The 22,803-nt window shown below is 47.6% G+C and overlaps 3 protein-coding genes and 2 non-coding genes across 6 annotated transcripts; 4 read left to right on the forward strand and 1 right to left on the reverse strand.

Annotated features, from left to right (window-relative positions):
• The first annotated feature begins 152 nt into the window (after positions 1–152).
• On the forward strand, positions 153–4,664 carry rtcb (RNA 2',3'-cyclic phosphate and 5'-OH ligase). 2 transcript variants are annotated; one of them, XM_035610718.2, is made up of 12 exons: positions 153–412; positions 768–846; positions 946–1,013; positions 1,100–1,199; positions 2,226–2,382; positions 2,461–2,617; positions 2,824–2,983; positions 3,081–3,256; positions 3,340–3,528; positions 3,623–3,733; positions 3,825–3,944; positions 4,358–4,664. In XM_035610718.2, exons 1-12 carry the CDS (start codon positions 320–322, stop codon positions 4,463–4,465), a joined length of 1,518 nt encoding a protein of 505 aa, XP_035466611.1. In that variant the 5' UTR covers positions 153–319; the 3' UTR covers positions 4,466–4,664. The 2 variants fall into 2 exon arrangements, with proteins under 2 accessions (XP_035466611.1, XP_035466620.1); XM_035610727.2 differs by having other exon boundaries at positions 768–843.
• Positions 4,665–6,128: 1,464 nt separating this feature from the next.
• xpot (exportin, tRNA (nuclear export receptor for tRNAs)) lies at positions 6,129–13,896 on the reverse strand. The gene is made up of 24 exons (XM_035610693.2): positions 13,749–13,896; positions 12,312–12,465; positions 11,990–12,072; positions 11,848–11,904; positions 11,700–11,769; positions 11,360–11,578; positions 11,081–11,265; positions 10,815–10,983; positions 10,487–10,723; positions 10,297–10,398; positions 10,092–10,216; positions 9,856–10,000; positions 9,628–9,747; positions 9,445–9,539; positions 9,293–9,362; positions 8,965–9,203; positions 8,598–8,883; positions 8,315–8,504; positions 8,080–8,196; positions 7,869–7,984; positions 7,499–7,546; positions 7,346–7,417; positions 7,075–7,131; positions 6,129–7,004 (listed from the first exon to the last, which is right to left on the reverse strand). The coding sequence occupies exons 2-24, from the start codon at positions 12,396–12,398 to the stop codon at positions 6,978–6,980; spliced, it is 2,916 nt and encodes a 971-aa protein (XP_035466586.1). The 5' UTR covers positions 12,399–12,465; positions 13,749–13,896; the 3' UTR covers positions 6,129–6,977.
• A 348-nt stretch (positions 13,897–14,244) lies between these two features.
• On the forward strand, positions 14,245–17,406 carry rpl18a (ribosomal protein L18a). The gene is made up of 5 exons (XM_035619754.1): positions 14,245–14,400; positions 15,799–15,978; positions 16,079–16,208; positions 16,891–17,000; positions 17,260–17,406. The coding sequence occupies exons 1-5, from the start codon at positions 14,383–14,385 to the stop codon at positions 17,350–17,352; spliced, it is 531 nt and encodes a 176-aa protein (XP_035475647.1). The 5' UTR covers positions 14,245–14,382; the 3' UTR covers positions 17,353–17,406.
• Positions 15,602–15,733, forward strand: LOC118293423. The gene has a single exon (XR_004787326.1). It is a non-coding gene; the product is annotated as a small nucleolar RNA SNORA68 (small nucleolar RNA).
• LOC118293434 lies at positions 16,482–16,613 on the forward strand. Its single transcript, XR_004787337.1, has one exon. It is a non-coding gene; the product is annotated as a small nucleolar RNA SNORA68 (small nucleolar RNA).
• Positions 17,407–22,803: the final 5,397 nt, after the last annotated feature.

The raw sequence follows: 22,803 nt of genomic DNA on the forward strand, positions 1-22,803 counted from the left end.
CCAGTCACGGAACTTCCGGTGGCTATAATTTTACTACAACTACGGCAAGCAAGCAAGATCTTGTAAAGTAATCTTATGATTAATAAGCATCAGTTTTACAGATATTAAACCTTTTGATTTCACTTTTACAGTTTCAATCTAAAAAACAAACAGTCGCCATTTTGTGTTAGAACATTAAAATAAAAATGTCATGCGTCACGCCAGAATTCCCAATCGCGTTTTTCTCTGTCGGACGCCTTCCCGGTTCCCGTCGCTGTGACACCTGGCACTGAATCGCAGCGTTAAACCGTAAAAACACGATCGTGTCTCGACCGGAACCATGAGCCGAAGCTACAACGATGAGCTGCAGTACCTGGATAAACTCAACAGCAACTGCTGGAGGGTGAAGAAAGGCTTCGTGCCCAACATGCAGGTGAGAACCTGCTGCCCGGGACCAGGCTAACCGGTTAGCTCCGTCCGATAGCACATGTCGGCTAGTTGACCAGGCAGAACTCATGAAGTTAAAGTTGCTGCTGCTGCAGCTCAGTGATGAAACGGACAGTTATGAGTCATGAGCCGAATTAAAGGGAAGATCCCATTGATGAAATATGATGTGAAATATGTTGAACTGTGTCCTGTGGTATTGGTGAAATCAGCGTGTTAATGTAGAATTAGTTGATTTTCCCATTGAGTTCATCACAAGATGTTTTCAAAACAGATAATAACCTTTGAATATATTTTGATGATGATATGTCAGATTATTTATTCTTAACGTCACTTCCTGTCAGGTGGAAGGGATCTTCTACGTGAACGACTCCCTGGAGAAGTTGATCTTTGAGGAGCTTCGTAACGCCTGTCGAGGAGGAGGTCAGATCCACATCACTCCGTCTCTCTCTCCATCGTCTCGTCTTCTTCGTCTTCTCTCACTTCATCAGATATCGTTTTGTTTCTTTCCCCCCCCCTCAGGTTTTGGCGGGTTCCTTCCGGCCATGAAGCAGATCGGGAACGTGGCGGCGCTGCCCGGGATCGTACACGTGAGTAACGTGATCTCACGCTCTGAGATCTGAGAAGGAAACTGGACTGAACGTTTGAAGTCGTCAGATTTTTCTTTCCTCTGCAGAAATCCATCGGGCTCCCAGACGTCCACTCCGGATACGGGTTTGCGATCGGAAACATGGCGGCCTTCGACATGAGCAACCCGGACGCTGTCGTGTCTCCAGGTACGAGACGCTCAGGAGCCTTTCGACTGTATATAAAGACGATTACTGACTGTATATAAAGACGATCACTGACTGTATATAAAGACGATCACTGACTGTATATAAAGACGATCACTGACTGTATATACAGACGATTACTGACTCTTTATAAAGACGATCACTGACTGTATATAAAGACGATCACTGACTGTATATAAAGACGATCACTGACTGTATATAAAGACGATCACTGACTGTATATAAAGACGATCAGTGACTGTATATAAAGACGATCACTGACTGTATATAAAGACGATCAGAGACTGTATATAAAGACGATTACTGACTGTATATAAAGACGATCAGTGACTGTATATAAAGACGATCACAAAGACGATCACTGACTGTATATAAAGACGATCACTGACTGTATATAAAGACGATCACTGACTGTATATAAAGACGATCACTGACTGTATATAAAGACGATCACTGACTGTATATAAAGACGATCAGTGACTGTATATAAAGACGATCACAAAGACGATCACTGACTGTATATAAAGACGATCACTGACTGTATATAAAGACGATCACTGACTGTATATAAAGACGATCACTGACTGTATATAAAGACGATCACAAAGACGATCACTGACTGTATATAAAGACGATCACTGACTGTATATAAAGACGATCACTGACTGTATATAAAGACGATCACTGACTGTATATAAAGACGATTACTGACTGTATATAAAGACGATCAGTGACTGTATATAAAGACGATCACAAAGACGATCACTGACTGTATATAAAGACGATCACTGACTGTATATAAAGACGATCACTGACTGTATATAAAGACGATCACTGACTGAATATAAAGACGATCACTGACTGTATATAAAGACGATCAGGGACTGTATATAAATACGATCACTGACTGTATATGAAGACGATCACTGACTGTATATGAAGACAATCACTGTCTCTCTTTGTTAACGAGTTGCACTAATTAAACGACCCTGTTTGTTTTCCCCATAGGCGGCGTCGGCTTCGACATAAACTGCGGCGTTCGTCTGCTGCGGACGAACCTGGACGAGCGCGACGTGCAGCCGGTGAAGGAGCAGTTGGCTCAGTCTCTGTTCAACCACATCCCGGTGGGAGTCGGGTCCAAGGGCGTCATCCCCATGAGCGCCAAGTAAGCAGACCGGGAACGGGATCAGAGCAGGAACCTCCTGCTCCGGTTCCCCAGTCTCACCTGTTCCCTCTTCCCCAGGGACCTGGAGGAGGCTCTGGAGATGGGGGTGGACTGGTCCCTGAGGGAGGGGTACGCCTGGGCCGAGGACAAGGAGCACTGCGAGGAGTACGGCAGGATGCTGCAGGCCGACCCCAACAAGGTCTCCTCCAAGGCCAAGAAGAGAGGCCTGCCCCAGGTATCTGATTTACAACAACTAATGCTGTGTTCCATTAAACTTAGGACATCGGAAGTTGGGGTGGTGATTTATTTCTGACTTCCCGAGTCGGTTCCCTAACCCGATCTACTGGAACGATAAACCTGATGATAAAGTCAGAATGCGTCTGTGACTGTTCCTAGAACAGTAGACTGAGATTTGTACTTATGTGTGTTTGTGTCGTGAAGCTCGGGACTCTGGGAGCAGGAAACCACTACTGCGAGATCCAGGTGGTGGACGAGATCTACGACGACTACGCCGCCAAGAAGATGGGCATCGACCACAAAGGTCAGGTGTGCGTGATGATCCACAGCGGCAGCAGAGGCCTCGGACACCAGGTCGCCACAGGTAGGAGCGTTTTCACTCGGCCCCGGAAATCCACATCCGCTCGACTGTAACTGTCGGAGCCTCATCGGTTTTCAACATGTTGTTGTCTTGACGACAGATGCTCTGGTTGCCATGGAGAAGGCGATGAAAAGGGACAAGATCGTAGTGAACGACCGTCAGCTGGCCTGCGCTCGCATCACCTCGCAGGAGGGCCAGGACTACCTCAAGGGCATGGCCGCGGCGGGAAACTACGCCTGGGTCAACCGCTCGTCCATGACCTTCCTCACCCGACAGGTACGACTCCCGCAGCGTCTCCGTCCATCTCCGTGGCGATGACACAGTGTCTCTGATCCCTTCTCGTGTCGTCTTCCTCGCAGGCCTTCTCCGAGGTCTTCAGCACAACGCCAGACGACCTGGACATGCACGTCATCTACGACGTCTCGCACAACATCGCCAAGGTGGAGGAGCACATGGTGGACGGGAGGCAGAAGACGCTGCTGGTTCACCGCAAAGGATCCACCCGGGCATTTCCCCCACACCACCCGCTCATCCCCGTGGACTACCAGGTAGGAGGGAGTGACGACCTGCCAGGTAGGTGTGTACGCGTCGCTCGCTGCTCAAAGAACCGCCGCTGATTTCCTCCTCTTCTGATTGGTCCAGCTCACAGGTCAGCCGGTGCTGATCGGAGGGACGATGGGAACCTGCAGCTACGTCCTGACGGGGACGGAACAGGGCATGACGGAGACGTTCGGCACCACCTGTCACGGAGCGGTGAGCGTCCGACCAGGAGCTCCACGTTTGTTCTTCTGAGTGAAATGAAAACGACTGGACGTGAACTTTCTGTCTGACCTTGTTGTTTCAGGGTCGCGCTCTCTCCCGGGCAAAGTCCCGCAGGAATCTGGACTTCCAGGACGTCCTGGACAAACTGGCCGACAAGGGCATCGCCATCCGGGTGGCTTCACCCAAACTGGTGATGGAGGAGGTGAGAAAGATCGGGTGTCTCTCCTCTGACCTCAGGACAAACTTAAATGAATTTGTAATAGTTTTTCTTTCACTGTTGTTCAAACATCAATACAAAAACTATATAACAAACATTTTAGATTCTGACTTTTTGAGAACAATCATCACTTTTTATATATTTTAAATATTGGGTTTTTTAATTTGTCGTTATTGATTTTTAAATTATGGATTGTAATTTTTGTGTTCATTTACTTTTAGAAATCATGTATTTTATTTTTTCATTTAACCAAAGTAATTTATTGTATATTTTTGTTGTAGATTGTTTGTTATATATTAGTTTTTATTTTAATTCCACAAATGTTACTTTTATATTTAGTTTTTTAATACTTTTTTACAGCGTCATTAATAACTAAAGTTATATATTTTATCTTTCAGGCTCCAGAGTCGTACAAGAACGTGACGGACGTGGTGAACACGTGTCACGACGCCGGCATCAGTAAGAAGGCGATTAAACTTCGACCGATCGCTGTGATCAAAGGTTGAAGCTGCTCAGAGACAATTTACTGAAACAAACATGAGAAACTAAAAGTTCTGGATCTGGAAAAGAAGGAAATATTCACTCAACATCGCACTTTTATTTTTTTGTGAATGAATTTAATTTGAAGAGTGAACTGAAGCAAATGAAATGATATTTTTCTGCTCAAGTCTTTGGTTTGAATAAAGATGATCAATGAAAACTAAATGTAACACTTTATTGGTTCTAACAGAAAATTCATCAGAAAAAAAATCTGCACATTTCCTCATCAGCAAACAAATTCATTCACTTGGCAAAAAAATGTCAGATATGAGGAAACGTCCGCTCGCTCTGCTGAAGGCGACGTGGTCGACCAGACGCAGATAGAAAGTGGTTTACTTGGACGACACCTGGTGGTGAACACGTGAACTGTCTTTGTTCGTTTGAGTGCAGTTACCGACTGAAACCACAGAGCGTCGCTGTTTTAGTCCCGGAACAGATTTGGAAAAAAACCAAACTTTTAGCAGCGTTCGTTCCTCGTGTTCATGATCCTGTCATCTGATGTTTCACGACTTTACTCTTTAACATTAACGTGACGTCGGGTAGTTCGGTTTTAAGTGAAGAAAAAACAGTGATGATTTAACAAAGCGTCTGTACAGTTCTGTAAACTGATTGTTTCTAGTCACGTGCTGCTTCACAGTATCGACACACTCGAACTTTTTGCATGAATCAACTGTCACAAAATCTTCAATATAAAATTCACTCAGCTGAACGAGTTGACGTGTTTCTACGGAGGCTCATCGCTGCCAAGAAAAGGGAAAAAGAACATGTTGAGATTCAAAAGTCAAACACAACTCATCTTCATTTTGAGATTGACAAGTTCAGAAATAAACATTTGATTCAAAGATTTTGCTCAGATATTTTGCTCAAATATTATTAAATTTACCTAGACAAAGTTAAATTAATTTGAGATTTTAAATTCAAGAAAACAATTTATATGTGGGACATGAACAGAAAGTTCTGAATTTTAAAAAAAGATTTATAGTCATAGAAAAATCATGAATGATAAATATTCATTGTAATTTCATGATCATGACATTATGAAATTCAAGGTCAGAATTCTAAGATGGTAAATCAAAAATTTGACATTTTACTTTGTCACAATTGTTAGATTTGCTAAATTCAAATAATGAGATGTTGAAAATTTGACTTAAATTACTCATAGCAAGAAAAATACTTTAAATTTATTTAGAAAATATTTTCACAGCGTCAAAATTATGAAAAATAATCTTTGCGGCACAGATAGTAAATAATTTTTTTTTACCAAAACTTTTGGTAATTTACAATAGGAAAATTATAATACCAACTCCAAACTATGAGCAAAATGAGTCAAAAATATAAATGAGATGAATCAAAATACTCACAGCAGAAGATGGTCCCTGATGAACTGTAAGTCAATATTTTTTGTTACATTTAAAAGGAAGTTAGTCAAAATAAGATTAATATTTATTTATTAACAAATAATTTGTTTCAGTCTAAGTCAATTAAATATTTGACTCATAACTTTGTCTAAGTATTTTAGATTCTCATCTCGTCTTTTGAGTTTATCTTTTAATTTATTATTTTTCCTTTTTCTGGCAGAAATGAGCTTCAACATTTTGTTTCCTGATGTGAATGAAAAAAACAATAATCTAAACCTCGCAACTTTATTTACATGTTTCAACATCGTATTCTCTTATTTACACTTTGTTCCTCCGTCTGAAATGATAAACAACCAAAACGTATATTTGTCGTAAACTTGACGCGGATGTGGTTTTTTATCTTCAGTACATTGATCGAGCAACAAACGAAAAGAGCGGTCGATAAATTCCGACAATTGATTTTTTAGGAATTGAGGAAAATAAAGTGAGCGGGAGGCGGAGACACGCAGCAGGAGGCGGAGCTGCGTCGCGTCAGGGCTGAAAACACGTTTCACTTCAAAACTTCAAATCAAACTTCCAACCGTCCGTCGCTCAACACCAAGAAAAACATAATGCCACAGTTTAAATAGCGAGAGTACGACAGTATAAGACTCAGCCCTTATTGTTCACCCGTTCTGTGGCGGTAAAACTTCATCAGAAAATATCTAGCGTGTTTTGAAGTGTGTTTCCCACGGTAAAGAGTAAAGAATAAAGTTATGGTGACATGAATCCTTCCCGAGCGGAGCGTCGTCTTCCACAGATCTGTGTTTTTTACGCCTAAAAGCTCTTTTCCCTCACGACGCCGCGGTTTCCACAAAGTTCCTCCGCAGAACTCGAGTAGAACTCGAGGCCGCCGGCGTCTCGGGGGCCACGTGGACGCTGGACAGCTCGTCTCTCGGACCTTCTGTCCACGCTCCCGACTTAGACCGGCTGGGCTTCGTTATGCATTTATTTCGTAAGTGCAAAAGCAGCTCCTATGCTAAGTTCCATGTGTGTTTTGTTTTGTTGTGAGGCGGCGAGTCTGGCCCACTTCCTGTGACGAGTCCTTTCCAGTCCCGGTGAACTTCCCGGTTTTCGTGTCCTACAGCTTCGCTCGCTGGAAGAACGCCTGCGAGGAGACGACGGAGGTGAGACACGAGTCGAACAGACAGAATAATGTCAAGGTGAAAGTCTCGTACCTTGATGTAGATCTTCAGAACTTTGACGTCCGGCTGCTGAAGAACTTGACAAAGCTCCTGGAGGAGAAAGAACCAACAAGAGAAACTTTTGAACACTTTAAAAATCTGTTTTGGGGTCTCTGTCACATTCTGCCTTACGTTTCATTTCAAACAAACTTCTCAAGCATCTGCCTCCGTCACATGACACGTTGACGACCCCAAAACTTTTTAATGTTCACATCTGAATTTCATTTTCAAAGAAAAAACTAAAATAAAACTTGTATGGTCTCACCTGCGAGATCTCTGGCGACACCTGCAGCGAGGGCAGATACTCCTGCTGCAGGAACTGGATGAACTCTGGACCCTGAGAGAAGAAAACAACACGTAACCATCTAAGACCAAATCACAGAGAAGAAAAGTAAAAGTAAACACTTCAGATTTTTACCCGTTTGAGATGAATCATCTTCAGAGTAACGGCACATTCTGACAGCGTCTGGAAGACAGAGAGCGAAGGTTCAAAGACTCACCAGGACTCTGGGTCAGAGAGTCTGGTTCTGGTTCAGAGACTCACCAGGACTCTGGATCAGAGAGTCTGGTTCTGGTTCAGAGACTCACCAGGACTCTGGGTCAGAGAGTCTGGTTCTGGTTCAGAGACTCACCAGGACTCTGGATCAGAGAGTCTGGTTCTGGTTCAGAGACTCACCAGGACTCTGGATCAGAGACTCACCAGGACTCTGGATCAGAGAGTCTGGTTCTGGTTCAGAGACTCACCAGGACTCTGGATCAGAGAGTCTGGTTCTGGTTCAGAGACTCACCAGGACGGTCTGGGCGTCGGAGAGGTCGAACGTCGGCTTGAGCGGAGCCAGGAAACAGGCAGGGACGATGTTCTTGTAGATGAAGTCGGGGAAGCCGACCATCCCGTCTTTACCTCCTGCAGAGTATCAACACTACATGGTCAGGAGACCGATCTTTAACATGAATTATTGATATTAAAAGCAGTTTGTTTATGTTGCAGATGTTTCTCACCCCACAGCTCCACCAGCTTGGACAGGATGATGAAGCAGGTCTTCTGGGCGATGGGGTCGGGGAAGTCCACGGCTCCCTGGACGATGGTGAAGACCACGCGCTCGATGTTCTCTGCTCCTGGAGACAAAATTCAAAATGTATCTGATTTATTATCACTTCGGTCTCAGCTCAGGAAAAAGACGTGTGTGTGTGTTTGACCCCTGAAGACACTCAGGGGTCACCGCCGGAGACTCACCCTGATTGGCCATCACCTCGTTCATGCCGCTGCCCGTCACCGTCTGGATGAAGCAGAAGTAACTACGCCGCAGCATCTGCTTCTCCAGCGCCGCCGCCTGGTCGTTGTCCTCCGCCGGCCGCGCCAGCGCCTCAAAGATGGCGAGGACCAGCGGCATGAAGACCTGCTGCAGGAAGGGCGACACCTGCCGCTGCCATGGCAACCAGAGGGAAAGCAGGAAGTCAGTATTCAATTTTACTGTTAATCTGAGTTTGTAGAGGAGATATTTTTTTTCCTGCGGTACCTTGAACTTGGCGGTGATCTGGCTGATGAGTGGGATGAACTCCTGCAGGTCTTTGGCCTCGCAGTCCTTCAGCATGTGCTCGGAGGCGGCAGGGACGAAGGGCAGCACCTCCTCCTCCAGGCAGATGATCATGCGGTGCAGGAAGGAGCGCACCGAGCCCCGCAGCGCCCCCCGCTGGACGGGGCAGCTCAGCGCTGGCAGGAAGGTCTGCAGACACTCGCGGTAAACCTCGGTGCAGCCGCACTGCTTCACCGTCTGCTTGTTGCTGAACGCCTTGCTGGTCCGACTGCGGGGGTGGAGACACAGAGCGTTGAGGTCATCGTCTCATGATGATGTCACCTGCAGGTTCTGACTTGTGTTAACTCACCTGACGAACCCGATGGCATGGCTCAGGCAGTCGCCGAGCGCGGCCTGCCGCTCTTCCTCCGACTCCCGGGGCAGTTTGGCGAGCAGCAGGCGGAAGGCGTCCATCAGCGGCGCCAGCAGACTCCGCATCAGCGCCTGCTTCCTCTCTGCCGGACACTCTGCGTTCACGATCAGCACGCCGGCCGTCTCGAACATGAAAAGCTGGTCGTCACTCGTCAGCATCGCCAGAAAACCGTTGTCCTGGAAACAGAAGACAGTGATTGTGATGTGTGTGTGACATGAGCCCAGGGGGATTGTGGGTAAACGGACAAGGAGGCGTCAGGTCTTACAGGAGGAGCTAGCTCCAGCAGGTCCTGGATCCGAGTCAGAATGTCCTCGATGAAGGCGTTCATGTGTTTACTGTCGGCAGAGAATCATCTTGTTCACAAACACTCTTATTATTATTATGATGATTAATATTAATAATCACTCGTGGACTCACTGTAGAGTCTTGATGAACCTGGAGAAGAGGTAGGCCACTCGGCTGCGGACCTTCGGGCTGTTGTGTCTCAGTCCTCTCTGGTCCAGAAACGCCATCTGACATTGAACGCAACATGTCGTCCGTCACGTTTAAATTCATAAAACCTTCAGAAACCGAAAGTGTGTGAATCTGTTCTCTTCTCACCAGGACGTTGGGAATGTGCTGCGGCTCCACCAGGAAGAACTTGTCGTATCGGACGACGGTTTCGAAGAACTCCAGCGACACGGAGCTGTGCTGGAAGCCGCTGACGCCGCACGACACCAGCTGCAAACACACGAGAGACGACGACACGAGAGATGATGACGACACGAGAGACAATGACGACACGTGAGCGAGAACGAAAAGAAAGAAACGAGTCATCGTGTGACTCACCGTCCTCATCATGTCCTGCAGTGCGTTAGTCTTCGCCATGTCTCCTGAGAAGTGGGCGCCGTGCGACGCGGGCAGGGCCTCGCCGAGCATGTAAAGCAGCCTGATAGCCACCTCCACCTCCATGAACACAGACGTCTGCCAGGTCCTAAAACACACCATACACACAATTTAGCACCGTTGCTACGCCTCCCGGAGTCCCGGTTCAGTTTGACGGACAGAAGCGAACGGGTTATTACTGCATGGTGTTGGTGAAGACGCGGCGGACCGCCTCCAGCAGCAGCTCAGGAGACACCTGCGCCAGACGGTCGAGCAGCATCTTCAGCTGCTTCCTGTACTCCACGAACATTGCCTCATCCTCGCCCTGACAAAACAAACACCAGCAGCTGTGAGTCAACGTTCGCAGAGCGAAGACACTCACAGAACCAGGACGACGAGACTCACCTCGTTCTCAAAGTTGTACTCGTCGTCGTACGTCAGTTTCTTCATGATGGCAAGCATCACGGCCTCGATGTTTGTTTTCTGCTGATCCGTCAGTTGAGGAAGCTACAGGACAAAATGAAACACGTGGAGATTAATCTCATATCCGTTTCGATATGAATGATATTATATCGTCATGGCGACCCCTCTCCACCTGTTTGAGGACGTGCAGGTACTCGTAGCAGAAGCCCACGATGTTGGCCGAGATGTCGTCGTCCTCATGCACCAGCAGCTGCAGCATCAGCGGCACCTTGGCCTCCACCGCCTGCAGCGTCTCCGCCGCCTCCTTCACGTTGCCCGACTTGATGAGCTTGGTCCAGCTCAGCACCAGACTCTGACCCATCCCGTTCACCAGCCGCGAGAACTTGGCCAGGAAGTCCACGTCGTCCTCCTGAAGGAAAGGAAACGAGGAGGAGGAGCGTGAAGAAGAAGGCGACTCTCTCCTCTGACGCCACAACGCTGTGGACTTTTGAATCTCTCACCTGCTCCACGTTGAAGAACCCAGCCGACTGCAGGACTCGGCACAGAGACTCCACCAGCTTGGTTTTGTCCACCGGGTCCATTCCCTTGTTGATGATCTCAAACAGGCAGTCGCAGGCCTCCTCCCGCAGCTCGTCCACCGACATCTGACTCAGCAGCACGTTCACAAACCTGAGAGACACAAAACAACGACTCACGTCACGCTCTCCACACGGACTGAACACTGACGACCTCACGACCTCACAACCTCTGGTGTTTGTCGACTGACCGGTCGTTGGCGATGAGGTTGAGGTCGATCCAGGACACAAAGGCGCCCACCACCTCCAGACACTGGCAGGTGAGCTCCGGATGCGACCGCTGGTACGTCTGCAGGATCTGGAACCAGGACTCCACCAGGCTCGGGATGCACTGCTCCCGCATGGCGTCTTTGATCAGCGTGTTCCTGCGAGTCTCCTGAAGAGGAAACACACTGCGACATCAACTCTCCAGGTCAACATCGATATATAAATATATACGACGACACGAGAGCGAGCGAGAGTCACGGCACCTCAGGTGAGTGCAGGATGTCTCGGTCCACCACCTCCCCGTCGATGGCCATCAGCGTCCGCAGGTAGATGTCGACGCCGTGCGGGTTCAGGCCGACCAGCGTCAGGACGTCGAAGAAGAACTTGGGCCACAGGGTCAGATACTCCATGATGAAGGTGAGAGCGAACACCTGCGCCGCCTTGTTCCTAATGAACGGCTTCTCGGGCTGAGCGCTCATCAGCTGAGCAGACGGGACAGAAACATAAATTAACATCTACTTCCTTGCTCGTTTCCAGGGCTCAGCTGATGATGGAGCTTGTTTTAACCGGACCGTGTGATTGGACACTGAGGTGCGATTGTACCTGACACTGGAGCCACTTCATCAGCGTCTCCCTGATGAGCTGCTGCTGAGCGGCACTCAGACCGCCGTGTCTGAAACAGAGTCACACTCAGAGTCAGAGTCAGACTCTGAAACATGAAACATGAACCAAACACAAACAGCTTCGCTACCTGAACTTGATCTGATGCTCCAGAACCTGGAAGCAGAAGAATTTCACGTGGTCGTCGCTGAAACGAAAAGACGAGAAAAACGCCAGACGTCAGCGAACGAGGACGTTTCAGTTTCAAATGAATCTGTGGTTGTGACACTCACTTGTAAATCCCTTTAGCGAGCGACTCGGCACAAATCTCCCAGGCATCGTGAGACTCCTTCAGCTGTTCGAAGTACGCCATCGCCTGCATGCATGCATGCATGCATGCATGGACACACACACACACACACACACACACACACACACACACACACACACACACACACACACACACACACACACACACACACACACACACACACACACACACACACACACACACACACACACACACACACACACACACACACACACACGTTAACCACACTGCTGTAAATCAACAAGGGCACGTGTGGCTTTCAGGGACCGGTCCCGTCCTCTCACCCTCTGCCTGTAGCGGGCGTCGGCGTTCGGGTTGAGCCCCATCAGGGCCTGCTCGTCCATGACTGCAGCGACAGACTGGCAGGCCATTCGAGGGTTAGCTTCTCTCTCTGCTCTCTGCTGCTGCTGCTGCTGTTGTCGGGCAGATTCCTCTCATCTGTGTGAACCAAGAGGAAAAAGAGTGATGATGATGTTGATGAGAGTTTGTCTCGTTACAAACTGTCGGCAGGTTTCATCGGCCAGGAAATAAAATAATCTCCCGCCGGCTGGGTCGAGCAGGACGGGACGGAAAAAACTAAATAAAGCCTCAGGTTGAGTGTTTGTGTGTGTGTGTTTGTGTGTGTGTGTGTGTGTGTTACACGTACAGCACAAGAGTTTATGCTGTATCGTTTCACAACTTTCAGATTTAAGGATGATTTAACAGGACGTCGACACAGATGCTGCTGATAATCAGTAAAATATCTCAAATGTCTCTGAAAAGCTTCAATTACATTTCACAACGTCAACATTTACATTATTTTGATTATATATACATGGAGAGCTGCAACAGATAATTGATTAGTAATCAACGACTATTTTCATCATAGATTAATCTGTTCAATAAGTTTTTATGGGGGAAAAAGTCAAAATCCTCTGATTTCAGCTTCTTACATGTGAATATGTTCTGGTTTCTTTGCTCCTCTGTGACAGTAACTGAAGATCTTTGTTGTGAGGACAAAACAAAACATCATGTTGGAGTTTTGAGGGCAGAAATGTTATAATGTGTCGTCTCTTCACAACTTTTACTTGATGAACTGAATGAATCAGCTGATGATGATGAATCCTCTGTCTCTGTCTGGACTGAGTGCTGTGGACCGGGAGAAGTCCGAGGAGCAGCTGGTCGACATGACGCAACACGATGTCAACACTGCACCGCCACACGAGTCGTCGATGACGCGACCACCACCACAAACTGAGACTTAATTAAAGTGTCAACAGCCGCAGAAACGGTGGATTGTGGGTAACGCGTCGCCGGGGGCCCCTCCTCTGAGGAGTTGACACCGCAGTGCTACAATGCTAACGATGCTAACACGCTCCAATACAACACAGGTGGCTGCGGCTAACCCGGGCTAGCTAGCTGCGGCTAGCCGGCTAGTTCAGCCTCGGCTCGGCCGCTGAGAGTCACACTGACACGGTGACGCGCCGGTGGACGGAGCCGGTGGACGGAGCCGGTAGTGGAGGTGACGCGCCGGTCACCACCGGGAGCCGGTAGTGGAGGAGGAGTGGGCGCGGGTGTTACATGTTTATTATAAGTTTGATTTCTGCTCGTGTCGCGGCTCAGTGACGTTTACCTGCCGCTGTGAAAACCTCACGATGACAAACTCCGCCGACGTTTGTTTCCACGTTCAGAACATATTAAATATAATATTAATAAACCGGAATGTTCCTGAACACTTTTACCTTAGTGAACACTTCAACTCATCAACCGGTTCCTCCCCCGTTAACTCATCGCGGCGAAGTCTCCAGAATCCGGTTGCACGTCGGCGGCTGCTCACGCGACACAGTGCGGCGTGTCCGCCCGGTGCACATCCGGGTCAGGGGTCACCACCGCCGGAAGAGGTTCCCTCTTTCTTATTTAATCATTTTATATTTTATTTGTTATTTTATATATTGTCATATTTTTAACGTTTTTCAATGTTATGTTTTTTAATCATATTTCTTATGAAGCTATTCATTCACAACCAAAATTACTAATTATGTTTTTTAATATATCGTGTATTGAGAATAGTGTGATTGCTTTTACTTTGTTGTCTAATGGTATCATTAATAATAATAATAATAATAATAATAATGAATAATCATAATAATATGTAACACATAAACTCCTACATATGATGCAACTATATACTGTTTAAAATACACATTCAGTCCCAAAGCGAGCACCAGCCAATCGGAGGTGGGGTAGGGGGCGGAACTTCACCCACATCGGGTTAGAAAAAAAAAAGAAGGTGCTTCCTCTTCCTGCGTGTTCTTGACATGCGCAGTGAGCTCCCTGCTGCTCTCTCTTTTACTGTGGCAGTGAGCGAGAGGCACCATGAAGGCGTCCGGCACAGTACGTACAATCCCCCGTTTCACCTCTTCCGCCCGCTACACTCGAGCGGAGCGAGCACATTTAGTCACATAAGGTTTTATTCTAACGATTTATGCTTCAACGTGTCGGTGAAGTCCGCGTCCACACGGACTTTTACAGCGTTTTTCGTCGCCGACGCTGCTCGCGGCTCCCAACATGGCGGCCGGGCGGGCACCATGTGGACGCTGCGTCCAGCTGCCACCGCGTCGGTGTCTCCGCGAGGCCGATGGGCGTGAAGAAATATGAATTTATAGTTACAGACGAAGTTTGTTATCCAGGAATGATCTAACTGTTGTTCGTAACCGAGCTGGAGTTTGTCCGTATCGCCCGGTTGAGCGTGTAGCTAGCGTTAGCAGCTAATGTGGTGCTTGCGTTAGCCGCTAGCGTTAGCTGCTAAAGTCTGGATGTTTTCTCTGGATAATTACGAACTGTTAAATTAACATTTTCTGTATTTATTGTATAAAACACAACGCAGCTGTGAGGCTCGTGGTGGGGGGCAACTGTATTTTGGGGAAACAGATTTTAGCTAAACGTCTGATGGTTCAACCGGATCATGAATCAGTTTTTAATAATCGAGTTCAGATAAACTGCACATTGTTGTGTAACATCAATACTTTTTTAAGTTGTGTCTCAGGTTGAATCCTCCACGTGCTTCTTCAGGTTAAAGTCTCAAAACCTAAGTTAATAAAAAATCATTTAAACCATAAACATGTTTAAACATGTCCACGTGTCAAACTGCAGAGAGTTGATGAGCATCATGTTGTCTCTGAACCCCAAGTGATGAATTGGCTAAATTATAATTGAAAATCATCTGAAAGTCATTAAATAGATTATGAAACTGTTTTGCTGCATCATTTTCTTAAGTGATATACATTTTTAGTGACAATGTGACAGTTGAGAAGCTGGAACATGCGGATAAATGTTTGAAAACTGACTCGACTATGACAACAACATGCATAATCATTTTCTGTGTATGGAATAATTGATGAATTCTTGCAGCTCTTAGATCAAAGCTCATATTATTTAAAAGAGGGAAAAGTATCAAAACTGCAGCTTCAAAAAACTTTTCAAAACAAAAGTTGACTTGTTTTATTGGAGCGTATGAATTCTACAGCAGGACATATTTAAATATATCAGTACCTACTCCACTGCCTTCATGAAATGTTTTTACATTATTGAAGTTGTTGCACCCAAACCCTGAGGTCCGGTCGTGTCCGTGTCCTGACCTCCTCTGGTTGTGCAGACACCAACTGAACCTTGTCGCCTTTCTCTGCTGCTGCTGTGCCTCTGAAAGTGAATCCAAGGTTCTACAGGTTTTTCACCTCACCCTTTACTCTGATGATGATGATTCATATCTTTATTTTTTATTTCTGCTCGTAGCTTCGGGAGTACAAAGTCATCGGGCGTCTGCTGCCCTCGGCCAAGAACCCCGCCCCTCCTCTGTACCGCATGAGGATCTTCGCCAACAACCATGTTGTGGCCAAGTCTCGCTTCTGGTACTTTGTCTCCCAGCTGAGGAAGATGAAGAAGGCATCAGGAGAGACCGTCTACTGCGGCCTGGTAGGTGACCCGAGGCTCCCGGGACCTCGCAGCATGAAGTTTGTGTCTGATCTTCATCTGCAGACGAGATGATGAGACGGTGTTTTCTTTCTTCCTTCAGGTTCACGAGAAAACTCCTCTGAAGGTGAAGAACTTCGGCATCTGGCTGCGTTACGACTCTCGCAGTGGAACTCACAACATGTACAGAGAGTACAGAGACCTGACCACGTCTGGAGCCGTCACCCAGTGCTGTGAGTCTGACCTCTGACCTTTTCAGTGTTGATCCACATGACAGATGTAGATTAAACGGTTAGAAACTGTAAATATTTCCATGTCCTGGCTTGATTGTCTGATAGTTTTCTGGTAAGAGTCAGTTGTTCAATCTGTCGCTGAGGTTTCCAGATTCAAATCAATCTTCATTTAAATGGTCCGATATCGATTCTCTAAATCCTGAGAAGCAGGACAATAGTTTTGCCACGTCAGAAAATAAACCTTCTCTACGTCCTCAAATGATTCTATAAGTTGTTGCACCCAAACCCTGAGGTCCGGTCGTGTCCGTGTCGTGACCTCGTCTGGTTGTGCAGACACCAACTGAACCTTGTCGCCTTTCTCTGCTGCTGCTGTGCCTCTGAAAGTGAATCCAAGGTTCTACAGGTTCGTTCGTTAAAGTCCCCGCTCCTCCTCCGTACCAAGCTTATCTCATCTGACTACGAGCGATGTGGAACATTAATGTTCACGAAAATATAGGTATAATGGAACGCAGCATAAGCAACAAACTGCAGAGGAGACAATCTAGTTCCTGTTTAGACTGAAGTGGTCACGTGACTTCTGAATTCTGTCGACACTGAATCGAATCTGCAAACGACTTGGTTAACGAATCAGATTTGATCTTTTATCCAGTTGTGTAAAAACACCTTTGTGTTTGTGTTTCAGACCGTGACATGGGAGCTCGCCATCGCGCTCGCGCCCACTCCATCCAGATCATGAAGGTTCAGATCATTGCTGCTAACAAGTGTCGCAGACCAGCCATCAAGCAGTTCCACGTAAGTGTCATGGCGTCTAGTTGTGTCTGTGGCGGCGGGTCTCTCTCCGGAGTCGCCTCCTCACTCGGTCGGCTCCGGATCATAAACCCGCCAGACAAAAAGCCGTGATTCCTCTTCCAGGTTTCCAGCTTCCATCTTCAAACCTGGCGGTTCAGAAACTGGCGACATGATTTTATTAAAACTGGATGTATGTTGAAACTGTTTTGTTTGGTCACATTCTGATCGTCTCCTCTCCTTCCTCCTCTTCCTCCTCCTGCAGGACTCAAAGATCAAGTTCCCTCTTCCTCACCGGGTCCTGCGTCGCCAGCACAAACCTCGCTTCACCACCAAGAGGCCCAACACCTTCTTCTAGAACACTTTTTACAGTGTGCGGCAGGAAAAACAATAAAGTTTCTATAACAGACGAGCAGACGTGTCGCTGGTTCATTCACCTCGTGTCCACACGGTAGCGGTGTTGTGTTGTTAGACATCACAGGTCAGCCCACTGAGGGGGAGGGGGAGGGGCCACCTGGTGGCAGGAGAGTGCCAGTGCAGCTAAAACTGAAAACATCCAAGATGGCCGATCAAAATAACTTCTAGAATTAATGTTCAGTTCAGAAGTTTTATTGTTACACCTCTCACATGTTGACTTTCAAAAGAAGCAGAATGATCTGAAGTGAAAATCCTCAATAACCAGGTGTCAGCTGATAACTGATTATACATTTATTTATTTTTTAAAGCATTTAATTTCCTGGTAAAGAAGCTGCTGTCTTTTAAATTCAACCAACACGTCACTATGACATCATCACCTGCTGTTGGTGTTTCTGCCTGAAAGATTTGTCGATTGTCAGGAAGCTGCTGATTAATATTTCCGACAAACTCATTGATCAACGGACGAATCGCTGCAGCGTCATGTTCATGAGTCAAATCAACGTTTAATCCGGTTGTTTGTCGTCATCAGTCTTTTTCCTGCAGACTGAAAATAACATCATAGTTGAGTATATAATGTCATTAAAAATCTGCAGCACAATATTTATGATTTTTGTATCAATTTGAATCAAAAACATTTTACACAAAGAACTTCAAACTGGGATTTCAGGTCTTTAAATTAACAGAGATTGATCTAATCCTCTTACTATGACTGAAGTTTGTCACGTCACAATTTAAATAATTTACCTGTCTGACAGAAAAGCCTCTTAACACCGCGTTCATCTGCACATCACTGGAAACAAATTACTCTCATATTTATAATCCTTATAATTGCATCGTTTTACAGTTCTTTGTTTTTTATATTCTGTAAGGCTTTGTGAGTGATTCAGTCTCAGGTCTCAAATGTTTGTCTAGAATTTGAAATATTAGTTTTGTGTTGCAGTTCCAGTGCGTTGCCAGCAGGAGGAGCTGCCGCCTCCTGCGTCCTCGACTCAAACTGCACCAGAGAGTTTCTGTGATGAAGTCAAATGTGGGTCGAGATGTTTCACCTGCAGCTCGTCGTGTGCAGGTGGAGGCTCCTCGTGACAGAACCGGATGTCGGGCTCGGTTCTGCTGCGACACAGAACAGACCTCTGGAAAATACATTCTCTTCAATGAGTCCCAGTCATAGAGATGTCAAATCATCACAGAAACAAGAAGAACGAGAGACTCGCTCCGAGGCAAAGAGCAGGAAACAAGACTGACGATTCTGATGGTGAATTAAATTATAACATATAGATATAATATTCAGCCGCATGTTAACGAGCGGACCAGGCAACTGTTTTCATTCAGTTCTGACAGGAAGCAGCTTCTAGCTTCAGAAACACAAAGACTCAGTTTGTTCCTCAGATCTTCACCGAGGGAACGAACTGAGAAACTCAGAAACTCTCTCTGTCGTCAGGTCAGTTGTTCAGTAGTGATGTCAAATAGAAACGGACAGAAATACCAAAGAAGGACCGACTCCAGAAAATCCGTAATTATCTGTGAAAGTCAACCTTTATTGGGATCTTCAGAAGGTCGAGTCGTGTGGGATCAGAGTGAGACCTCCTGTGTGTGATACGGTCTTCATGCTTCACGCTCCATGTTTGCCCCCGTCACCCGGGGGGGGGGGCTCTGAGGGTTGGGGCTGACCACAGTCTGGTCGCAGCCTCTGCCAGGTTTACTGTTCTGTGGCGGGCGGCGGCCGCGAGGCCTCGTGGATCCTCGACCTTCAGAGAACGAGCTCCTCAAGCCACAAGATCCACATCACGAAGGGCGTCGGTGTCGGAGCGTCAGGAGGCGGCTGGCAGGTGGAGGGAGGAGGACAGACCGCTGACGGAGGTGGAGGAGGTGGATAGAGACGTGGTGGCAGCATTGTGGTCTGACCCCTGTAACCATGGTAACACGGAGTCCTGGAAGACAGTCACTGAGTCCAACTTGTTAGAGTTTATAGAAAATGACAGTAGCTCTTTCACCTGGTCGCTATGGAAACAGACAATTGACTGATTCTGTAAAGTTGAATCCAGAATCTTTTCTCCATCCTGCGATTTTCTCGTTGACCTCGAAAATCCTTATTGTAATTTTCTGGCACCATCTGGTGGTAAAGTGTCAAACCGCAACCAACTGAGCGACCGACAGGGGACACTTTATGAAAGCGCACCATTGATTCCATTTCCTGTTTCCCTCAGCGTCTGAAAATTCAACGTGAACGCGACGTATTCTGGACATTTAGTTCAACAACCGTATTCAACACGACGTAGAAACATGGAGACTCACACAGAGGTCGGTCCACCTCATGGAACTAGATTTAACTATATTTAACTATACAATATATTCAATTTCTGAGAATAAGTTCTTCTGAATATTACACACTGGATTTTTAACAGACTCGTTATCACTTTGCAGACAATTTTCTGTCAGTCGTGAATTCGTTATTTTCCTCTCGTGACGTCGTCAGATCCTCTCGGTCCAAACCCTCCGGTTCCACCGGGCACCGGGTCTTTGTTCTGTTCCTCGTCCGTCACAATGAGAAGTGAAATCTTACAGCCGTGACATAAATCTGAGGGTCAAGCCGAATCGTGTGGTTGGACTTGTCAGGTGGAATCACGGTTGAGCCCGTCAGGTTTTAGTGGAGGTTCTAAAGCGAGTGGTAATTATTACCTCTGGGACTCGTGAATAATGTGTGACACACTTTCCCTTCCAGAGACACAGAAGCACCTTTCTTCAGCTCGGCTCGGCTATCGGCGGCTCGGAGGAAGAATCCACAACCTGCTGACTCAGGGCCCGTCGGCCCCGTCGGCCCCCGTGTGATTGACTGGCTCCACGTCTGCCCAGTTTTGTGCAGGAAGGCAAAGCGAAGCCGGGACGAACCAGGACTGAACCCAGACCGCGTCTGCAGGAATGTGCAAAGAGCTCCGTCGTCCGCGGCCAAACGCTTTGCCTCGCATTAACGTTTCTCAGAACCTCCCACGAACCGTCGGAGCCGCCGGAGCCAAGACGACATGTAATCACAAAGATCAACAGAACCCTAACAGCTTTCACACACACACACACACACACACACACACACACGCACACACACACACACACGCACACCCATGCACACACACACACACACACACACACACACACATACACACGCACGCACACGCACACACACACACACGCACACCCATGCACACACACACACACACACACACACACACACACACACACGCCGTGTTCTGATGCCCAGAACACAAGAGGGTTTGTGCAACAAATCAGGAAACACTCTGAGCCCAGAGGTGCCACCTGCTGTCGGAACAGTGGCCTCTGGTGGTGAAGACCTGGTACTGCAGCAACACGTCGAAGTGTAACGTTTCCTCCGCTGATAGAATCAAATCACACGGAATCAGAAGCATAAACATTTAGCTCATAATTCATGGAGCAGGATCGAGTCTGTGACGACTCCTGGATTTCACCTGGGAAATAAAACCGGCCAATCAGAGGAGGCCAGTGAGTTCAAGGTCAGTGACCAATGTTCACGTGACCCAGATATGACATCACTCCGCCTGTCAGAGGAAAAACTCTTCCTCTGGACGAAGAGCAGTTTGATGAACCGCCTGCTGCTCTTCGTCCCCTCATCTTCCTCGTCTTCCTCGTCTTCCTCGTCTTCCTCTTCTCCTCCGGTGGCCTGGAAGCCTCCGTGTTGTCGTTCAGGTCTGCCGGACGCTCTCTCTCGCTCGCACTTCAAACGACCGGCCTGGAGTTGTTGTTGGAGCGACTTCAGCCGGACGCGTCCCGCTCCGTTAGTTAATCAGCGCCGCCGCCTGGTCTTAGGACGGGATGTTGGTTTTAAGATGCAAACGTCAACAGGCGGTGAAAGTGCGGCTCGTTAATCCCATTAACGTGTGTTTGTTCGGCTAATTGGGGCCGAATTATTCACTTTGTGCGTTTGTGGGACGCGGTTGTTTGCAGAGCTAATTGGTTCGAGGACATTTTTCCTACAAAGAGAAGAAACAGAGAGCTGCTGCTGCCGGACGCCGGAGCTCAGAGGAAAGAAACCAGATCCACGAGAAACAGAACGTCGGTTCTGAACGTCGGATCAGACGGAGCGAACGTCCCGATCCTCACGTGGGACAAACACGTCCTGACGAGACAAAAGCTTTGACCGTTTTTCTTAACTGGAGACTTTTTACTCAAATGTTTCTCCACGTCTCTAAATGTTCTGAGTGACGTTCCTGCTCCTCAGAGGACGAACCCTCTCCGCAGGACGTGTCCTCCGGCGCCGCCCTGAGGACAAACTGCTGCTACTGCAGCACAAATACCCAGAAGCTTTGACAGTAGGAGCTAAATCTGAACGTTATCATTCCTCATCTTAACTCTTCTCTCTCATGTTCTCGTCTCCGTCTCCACTCGTTCCCACCTCGCGTCCCGTCACGACGCGCTGCCAGAGGTCGGACGGCGGAGCCGCGGCGTCCCGGAGCCCCGAGTCTGACAGTCTGCGCCGCTCCCTGTTCCAATCAAAACAAGGAAGAGAAGCTGTCAGCGCTCCGCTCCACACCCACAGAGAGAAACCCGAGCCGGCGCCGATCACTCCCACGGCGTCCTGGAGCCCGGAGGACGAGGACGAGGACGAGGACGAGGACGGACGGTTGGAAGACAAAAACAGAGTCAATCTGCAGGAAGATGACGTTCATCAATACAACTGATTTAAAGAGTTATGACGGGGGACGGAGGGGGGGGGGGGGGGGGGGGGGGGGGGGTTCATCACTCAGACATGATTCCTCCACTTTGAGGAAACTCAAAGTCCCTGAACGCATCTGTCAGATGTGATGTAACGTGTGTGTGTGTGTGTGTGTGTGTGTGTGTGTGTGTGTGTGTGTGTGTGTGTGTGGTGAACATGTGATGAGCTCATTAGAACAACGAGGATAAATGTAGTCAGACGGAAGCGAGCGCTCGGTTGTTTGGGGCGTCGCTCTGTCTGTCGGCGCTCCGCCCTGATGGCCCCTCCCACTCAGGAAATCATCAGTACTCTCAAACGACTCTATGGTCAATCTTCTCTGCTCGTACCTTGTTGTTGACGTGACCTTTGACCTCTCCTCGGCAGGCGGCGGCGGCGACGTGCCTCTCGCCGTGTTTCCCGCCGGGCGTGTGACCTCCGCTGTCATCGGACTCCTCGCCGCAGTATAAATAGATTTCCTTATCACCTCATCAACCAATCACAGCAGACAGTTTATCATGATGTCGTCCTAATGAAGTGTAAACTTCCTGCCGCGGAAGCCGACAGACATCAGGTCACGTACGTAACTGACGGCGTCTTGTTCAGGGGAACGTGGTCAGTGACAGAACTCACGATCAACATCGAACTTCCCCAGAAAGAATTTAGAGAAATTCT

This window comes from Scophthalmus maximus, chromosome 12 (assembly GCF_022379125.1).
Source record: "Scophthalmus maximus strain ysfricsl-2021 chromosome 12, ASM2237912v1, whole genome shotgun sequence".
Taxonomy (NCBI): domain Eukaryota; kingdom Metazoa; phylum Chordata; class Actinopteri; order Pleuronectiformes; family Scophthalmidae; genus Scophthalmus; species Scophthalmus maximus.

Bases quoted from the DNA above. Each gene is read 5' to 3' on its own strand.
- xpot (XM_035610693.2), bottom strand. From the start codon at position 12,398: ATGGCCTGCCAGTCTGTCGCTGCAGTCATGGACGAGCAGGCCCTGATG. The intron at 11,579-11,699 runs GTACAATCGCAC...CCGTCTGCTCAG, and splicing joins TGAAGTGGCTCCAGTGTCAG to CTGATGAGCGCTCAGCCCGA. The intron at 7,005-7,074 runs GTACGAGACTTT...GTCTCCTCGCAG, and splicing joins TTCTGAAGATCTACATCAAG to GCGTTCTTCCAGCGAGCGAA.
- rtcb (XM_035610718.2), top strand. From the start codon at position 320: ATGAGCCGAAGCTACAACGATGAGCTGCAGTACCTGGATAAACTCAAC. The intron at 847-945 runs GTCAGATCCACA...CCCCCCCCTCAG, and splicing joins TAACGCCTGTCGAGGAGGAG to GTTTTGGCGGGTTCCTTCCG. The intron at 3,257-3,339 runs GTACGACTCCCG...TCTTCCTCGCAG, and splicing joins TGACCTTCCTCACCCGACAG to GCCTTCTCCGAGGTCTTCAG.
- rpl18a (XM_035619754.1), top strand. The intron at 15,979-16,078 runs GTAGGTGACCCG...TTCTTCCTTCAG, and splicing joins AGACCGTCTACTGCGGCCTG to GTTCACGAGAAAACTCCTCT. The intron at 16,209-16,890 runs GTGAGTCTGACC...TTTGTGTTTCAG, and splicing joins TGGAGCCGTCACCCAGTGCT to ACCGTGACATGGGAGCTCGC.